The 7294-nt window shown below is 35.6% G+C and overlaps 1 protein-coding gene across 1 annotated transcript; it reads right to left on the bottom strand.

Moving 5' to 3' along the window:
• Positions 1–1378: 1378 nt before the first annotated feature.
• pfdn5 (prefoldin 5) lies at positions 1379–7026 on the bottom strand. Its single transcript, XM_007254246.4, has 6 exons — positions 6909–7026; positions 4676–4778; positions 4261–4292; positions 4053–4127; positions 3619–3724; positions 1379–1776 (listed from the first exon to the last, which is right to left on the bottom strand). Exons 1-6 carry the CDS (start codon positions 6972–6974, stop codon positions 1697–1699), a joined length of 462 nt encoding a protein of 153 aa, XP_007254308.1. The 5' UTR covers positions 6975–7026; the 3' UTR covers positions 1379–1696.
• Between the last annotated feature and the right edge of the window lie 268 nt (positions 7027–7294).

The raw sequence follows: 7294 nt of genomic DNA, 5'->3' as shown, positions 1-7294 counted from the left end.
AAGTAAGCTATTATCCATGTTGAGGAGATGAAGGAATTATTTTTTTTTAGATTTGTATGCACTTGTTTACAAATTGAAATATATTTCACAAAAAATATTTTAACATAGCTTATTAATAAGTTGTGGTATCACTGATACTAACGTGTTGTATTTGCTCTGATTAGCATTAGAAATGAATAAATGAATATGTGAGTCAATTAATCGGACATTAGATTCATTTGAAAAAGTTAGAAAGAGTCGGTTCGCTGAACTGATTCGAACTTCCCATCACTAGGCGACCGCCCCTCCTCCAGCGTCAAATCGCTCTCCTCCCCGGCAACAGTGTGCAACGCGCCGCATAGCAACCGGTGTGCGCGCTCTCCGCATAGCGACGGACGCGCAGCAACAGCTGCACCCGGGCGACCGCCAATCATGACACAGCGAATATCGAGACCCAGCACTCAACCGCTCAACGGTAAAAGTTCGTTTACAACTAAATTTTATAATGTTTCGTTATTTTATTTTTGTATTTTTACAGTAAATGAAATATTCTACTCAATACTATTTGGATTTACAAAACATGGTCTCAATACGAGATACCTTCATATTTGTGCCTAGTTGGCAACTATAATGTAATCCCTAATCTCATGATGCAGTGAAACGTGCCAAAATAAAAGTTCTACAAATTTAGTTTCTTTTTCCAACAACTAGGTGGTGCTGCTGCTTTCCAAACAGCACCAGTGCTCATCAGTTAAAACGTATGCACACAAAATCTGGCCCACTTTTTTAACGTTTTGAGTGTGGGGTAATAAATCACTAAACGTTAAAAATACTAATTTCAGTGATCTGAAAACAAGCATTAGATTTTTTATTTGTCTAGGTGTAATCCACAAAGCAGTTTTTTTCAGTTTATTCAGAAAACCCAAGAGAACAAAGTCAAGGCTGTCCAACAGTTTAAAAACTGAGGGCCATACCTATTCTACAGTCCTAAATGTTGGCTAAACTTTGTTTGAAACCATAAGCAGTAACTTTTTATATAAATTAGCTCTTCCTTAATTGGGACTAACTCTGAACAGCAACGTTTCAGTAGAACAGAAATGGTTGTGGATGTTCCTGTTTTTGCTGATTTATCATGAATCATCCTCTTGTTTAGAGACTCTTTAGAAATATAGACTAGGAGCAACAATTCAAACATATACCGGTACAAGCAGTACTGATTTTAGTAAGGCATTAATTACCAAAGCAAACCTTCCCTAGAAACAGCAATTTAACTGTTAAGAGGTACTGTAACTGTTACAAATCATTTTGCTGCTCACATTTAATGAAAAAAAAATGAAAGTGAAAAAAGATCAAAGTATTTAAAACAAAACTAAGACATTAAAAGAGTATCATGTAAGAGTTTGTGTTCATAACCAATTTATTCCTTTTAATGCGGCTTCTGGACCTGGGCATTCCAAAGTAGGCCTCAAATGTGTAATAAATAGTTCCTCCAGCACCTGAGGCTAATATCAGGAAATGTATCTCAATTCTAAAGTCAGCATAAGGCAGCATGCACAGGAAAAAAAATGTATTAATTTATTATAGCGTCAGTAAGCAGAGTTTATTTGCCATTTAAATGACTGTGAAATCCAATTTGAAAAGTCAATGTGACATGAATATGTTATTGAACATGAACATGAATACAGGCTAGTTTGTATGTGCGTTTGTGTGAGTGTTTTTAGGCCTTGGTGGTTCCGGACTGTGACGACTGTTGACTGTGCAGCTGCTGTAGCTTCATGTTCATGACTTCAACCACAGCTGTAAAAGAAATTACAAAATGTGAATAAATGTGAAGCACATCCAGGCACCTGTGTTGTAGTGGGTGGCTGTTGTAGTTTTGACAGACCGATATTTTAACTAAATGAATAATAAAAAAAACTAAGTAAATGTAACCCCCTTCCCACACTCCATAATGACTGGACCTACAAAGGATTAGATCAACAACAAATACACCTCCCCCAAAAGTATTGTAACAGAGAGGCCAATCCCTTTATTTCTGCTGAAGACTGAAAACCTTTTAAAGTTAATGTTAAAAGATGAATATGAGACAAAAGATCAACATTTCCAGGTATTTACATCTGGGGCCAGTTGTTCAGAGGTAATCTGATCGGATTTTGGTTATCGGATTGGATCAAATCTGGAAAACGGGTTGTTCAAAAGGGAAAGAAGCATTCTGAAATCGGATCAGATCACGTAATCCAATCCTAGTTTGTAAATGGATCAAACCTTCAGTTTCTGTTGTTCAAAACTTTTCAGTAGGATTTGGATAACTTTGATCCAAAAAAACTGGATTACCCTGATCCCAACAAGGGGTAGGATTTCAAGGGGGATTTCAGGAAGTAAATGTGGTAAAACTTTAAAATCAAAGTTTTAAAGTAAAAAAAAATACATTTGTACAATTTAGTGTATATACATTTACTTCTATTTTGCACTTGACCTGTTTAACCGTTACAGTAATAAAGTAGACATTGGCTACCAATTAAGCCTTTTACTATAGTAACGTAAAAATAAAAACAATCTTGACCCCATTAAATAAACCCCCCAAAAGATTTCAATAACAAACAAAAATAATATATTCATTTTTTCATCTACGTCACTGTCATTCATCACTGTATATTAATGTCAAAGAAACATTTATCAGATATGAAGCTGTCAAAAATAATTTCGAACAATTGAAAAGAACACCAGAGTTTGTTCTGGTTCTTCAACAGGCTCAGGTGCATCATGAACATCACAGAGAGGGACATTGCGTCTGGTAGCAACATTGGGCAGGACAATACATGCAAGTGTTATGTTGCATGCTCCCTGTGGTTCGACTCGCAAATAGTTAAGGCATGCAAAGCGTCTCTGCAGAACACTCGATTGCTCGTATTGTTTTGCAATAAGCAGTATCTTGTTACTGCAAGAAAAGGAGTCATCAACCCCTGTTGGTTCTTCTGTTTTTTACATAGCTGGTAATCCGGCTTAGGTAATCCTGAAAACTGTGTTTCTGGATCAGGTTGATCCAATCCAATATTGCTTTGAAAAACTGGCTTAAAAGTAAGACAGATCACCTGATCCTGGATAGCAAAAAATGTGATTACCAAATCTGGATCATTTTGATCCGGATTACATTTTTTGAACAACTGGCCCCAGGACGTTATTCACAGTTCAGAACTCATCACCTTGTGTTAAAACTCACTGACCCAGAGGCGGACTCACAGACTCACTTAACATCTGCATTCTTATTACTTTTCCAGGCTTTCATCAAAGCCTCTTTCAGTTGGTGATTGCTCCCTTTAGTTGTCTCTTCAGCAGGTAAAATTCATGCTCGATAGGATTAAGGTCTAGAAATTGATTAGGCCAGTATAAAACATTCCACTTCTTGCCTAATGGATTCCTTTGTAGTTTCTTTGTAGACCTCTGAGTTCATTGTACTGCTGCCATCATGTGTGACATCAATAAAGATTAATGTGTCAGTTCCAGAAGTAGTTATGTAGTACAAGCTAAAATATTGATCTTTTGTTTCATATTCTTCTTTTAACTCAGTCTTTCAGTGATTAGCCTCACTGTTCCAGTACTTTTGGAGGAGAGAGTAGCCACATTGGTTAAGAATATTACCTTGCTTCATTGCATGTTTTTCCTGAAGAGCAGGCTGAACCTTCTCAATCTGTTTTGTTAGGAAGTCAATTTTACGCTTAAAGAATTCTTTACTGTCCTCCACATTCTGAAAGAAAAACACAGTAGCTTAAGTTGTGACCCCATACAAAATACATTTCAGCTAGATATGATTTTTTATTAAGGACATACCTGTGCTTGCAAAGCAAAAAAAAAAAAAAGATTTAAAACAATTACGTTGATCACAACTGCTTATTAAGTCAGCTGGAAACACTGTTGTAGGTCTTTAATTTCTTTAAAAAAAAAGACTTTAACAACAGTTTATTCTGTTCTAGATATATAAGAAGAATAAACCAAAGAAGCAAATGGATGCTAATACAGTGTTTTGTTTAGCAAGCATTGTAACAAGGCTTTAAGTAATAAAAACTATTACTCACTTTCTCTACAAAGTAACCAGTTCCCACATCTACCAATACATGTTCTACATCATTCAGGGTTCCTGGAACATACATCTGAATGATGCAGTTAAAGAAGTTAACACCACTTAAATGCATTATAAAACACACACACACACACACACACACACACACACACACACACTTAAAGAGCATTAATTGACTGTCATTCAGTTGGTGAAAAGGATACAGAGCTGGTAAGAGGAACAAGTAATTCTTTTCCTAAAAGAAAGGAAAGAAAGAAACACAAAGGACATTATTCAATGGAGTCCTCTATTTTGAATGTTTTAGGATTTTTGTTCTAACACATTTGATCAAACACTAAAAAGACCAACTTAAAAGTGGGTGTGTAAAAGCAGAAATAAAACTATGAATGATCCACATAGGAATGTAGGGCCAAATGTCAGAATCTCAAAGGTTAGTTTTGGGATCATTGACTCTAGTAATGGAAGTCCAGCCTATCCAATACAAGATGGGATTACGTTATTTTGATCACTAAACAATACTGTACTGTGAAATACACCAACTTGTGTTTAAGCAGGAAAATCACCGAACTGTTATAGACGCAAGTCATCCAGAACAGGCCTAGGTTTAACAAGCCTCACCTTCATTACTCTTTTTGAGAACATTCAGACTGTCCTTAGCTTCTACATACTTTGTTTGGACCACTTTCAACTGGGCTATGGATGAGGACAGGAACTCTGTTTCCTAGAAGCAAGATGAAGAAAACAGCAATGATTACGAATAATGTGCAGAGCAATAAAACAGTATTTTAAATCAGGAATACAATAATCATGCAACAGCAATATACACAGACATCTGAATGCTAAACCATTATTAACATTTACACGCTGCCTAAAACACAGGTGTGGTAGTGTATTGTAAATAGATGTTTTGAATTCTGCTCCTTCTCTGACATCTACCAAACAACTCTCCGCTGCTTATTAAGGTGCTTAGTCTTTCTCTATGTAGAAATAAGAAATTCCCTAATGCTACTAAGATTGTTTTTTTTGTGCCAAGATATTTTCTGAACACCCAGCATTGATTCATTTACAGTGGCAGCATTTTAAAGTTATTAGAAAAACAATGGATATCAAAAAGTTATATTTTCCTACTAATACTAATGATTGAGCATTTCTTAATTTTAAATCTTTAATTGTAATATCAAGGAATGTGACCAGAAAATATTTAACATAAGAAATACTCGCTTCTTATCCTGGCTCACACAAGCTTACCTAGCTAAGACAAAATACAGAGCAAACAAAGAAAAATGTGGTGTGGTTTTAGCTATTCAAATGAACTTTTTCACTCTAACCCATAAGAGCCCAGACCCATTTCATTATTACTAGATTGTTATTGTTATTGTTATTACAGTCATAATTATGACTGTAGAGCTTTGTTTGGGTTCTCTCTATCTTTTCTCTTTCTCTGTCTCTCTCTCTCTCTCTTGTTTCTTCACCAAATAGTGCGCTGGATAGATAACCGTTTTGTCTCTCTCTTCCTCTCTTTCTGCGACTGTCTCTCTCCGTCTCTCCCTCCATCTTTCTCTTTCTGTCTCTCTCGCTTGTTTCTCCGCCAAATAAAAAGCTTTAGGGCAGGAAGTAGGACACTCAGACTTACTCTGGCGTTATTCCACTATCCTATTTATTAATTCATACATGAACTAATGCAGCACTTATACTCACTCTGTAAATTTAACCCAACAGTCTGTTAAAGGCACAGTGTATAATTTACTGAATACTGGCCGTTTCATATTTCCTCCAGGCCATTTATATGGTAATCCTTAAGATTTTTATACTCAGCAAATTAAGTTGGAATTCAGAAATCTTCACCAACATTTACAATCCAATTTATTGTGCTCTCTTTATTCCAGCACCCTATGTTGATTTTATCTCCCCTCAAACATAAGTATATACTATTATTTTTTATTTTAATTATTATTAATTGACACCACCAATATACATATAATTGCATTTTACATTTCTTACATTCATTCTTTTATTTACATTTAAATATTCACTATAAAAATTTATGTCTGAAGAAAAACAAATTCGATTAATCGTAAAATTTCGTTGTGATTAATCGGATTACATTTTTAAATCAATTGAGACCATTTAAAAATACACATTTAATAAGAGCTACTTTATCTCCAGCACTATCCCAGCACTCCTACGTTCTGTTAATAGGGTCAGATGAAATAACTCACATTCACACACTGTATTGTAACGATACTCAGGATGATCAGTATGTCCCTTTATGAATAATTAAAGTGAAGTACAGAGTGCTGGAAGGAATTTTACTCCGCTTTTGAAGGGTCTGAGAGACACATACTTCCCCACGGGTTATTTTGGGGGTTATTTTAAAACAATCTCAAAACAAACAGCTGAATCAAAGTGCTGTACAATAAATAATTATAAAACTTAAAAAAATAGAAATAATGTGAGTGACAAAATAGAATTAAAAACAGTAACAGTTAGCTAAAGAAAAACAATAACGATGATTTGTAGCCACGCTGTATCTACATGTGGGCGGGTTGCACAGCAGATGCAGTTCTGCACTTAGTTAACCCTGTATTTGACAAGTTTAGCTAGGTTACATAAAAAGGGGGTGATTATAGTTAAATTATTTGGTAAGTTAGCTAATACTTGCAGCACATGGGGGGCGGGGGATCTGCCTCCTCTCTCTCCCGGTCTGAGAGCAGCTAGCCGGGAGCTAACAGCAGCGTGACCGCGCCTTAACCACCCCTCACCCGCACCCAGCCACTCTGTGGCTCCGGCCCCGAGGAACTCCTGTACACAGCGTTATCCTGCAAGCGTTTAATAAACTCCAGGAGCTCACCTGTTCGAGCTGAGTCTTCAATCCCTCCAGCTGAGACAGAGATAACTCAGTCAGATTCACCGCCATGTTGAGAAAAAGACAATAAGGGACACTTCCGGATAAACCGGAAACCGATAGAGACAAGCCTATATCAGTAATAAAATGTAACAAAATAAAAGAGTGTAATATATGAGCAGTTTAAAATAAATATAGATATATTAGAAATTAAGACAAAAACACAGAATTTAAAACAGTTTTATCAAAGCTTGTTTTACTTCTGTGACATGATTTTTTGAAGGAAAAAACAAAAGCACTGCTTAAAAAGAGGTTTGAAAAAAAAAGAAAAAAAGTGTAAAATCTTAATTTAATTTAATATTTATTATTATAAACATGCATATTTATTTTTA

This window comes from Astyanax mexicanus, chromosome 5, assembly GCF_023375975.1.
Source record: "Astyanax mexicanus isolate ESR-SI-001 chromosome 5, AstMex3_surface, whole genome shotgun sequence".
Lineage (NCBI taxonomy): Eukaryota > Metazoa > Chordata > Actinopteri > Characiformes > Acestrorhamphidae > Astyanax > Astyanax mexicanus.
Note: the sequence above shows the minus strand (reverse complement) of the source record. Positions and strands in the feature narration are given on the sequence as shown.

What these genes read in the sequence shown, in the direction of transcription:
- pfdn5 (XM_007254246.4), bottom strand. Translation starts at nt 6,974, where the DNA reads ATGGCGGTGAATCTGACTGAGTTATCTCTGTCTCAGCTGGAGGGATTG. An exon ending in CTGGTTACTTTGTAGAGAAA is followed by an intron (nt 3,725 to 4,052) that starts GTGAGTAATAGT and finishes TTTTTCTTTCAG; the next exon opens with AATGTGGAGGACAGTAAAGA. An exon ending in AAAACATGCAATGAAGCAAG is followed by an intron (nt 1,777 to 3,618) that starts GTAATATTCTTA and finishes TTTCTTTTACAG; the next exon opens with CTGTGGTTGAAGTCATGAAC.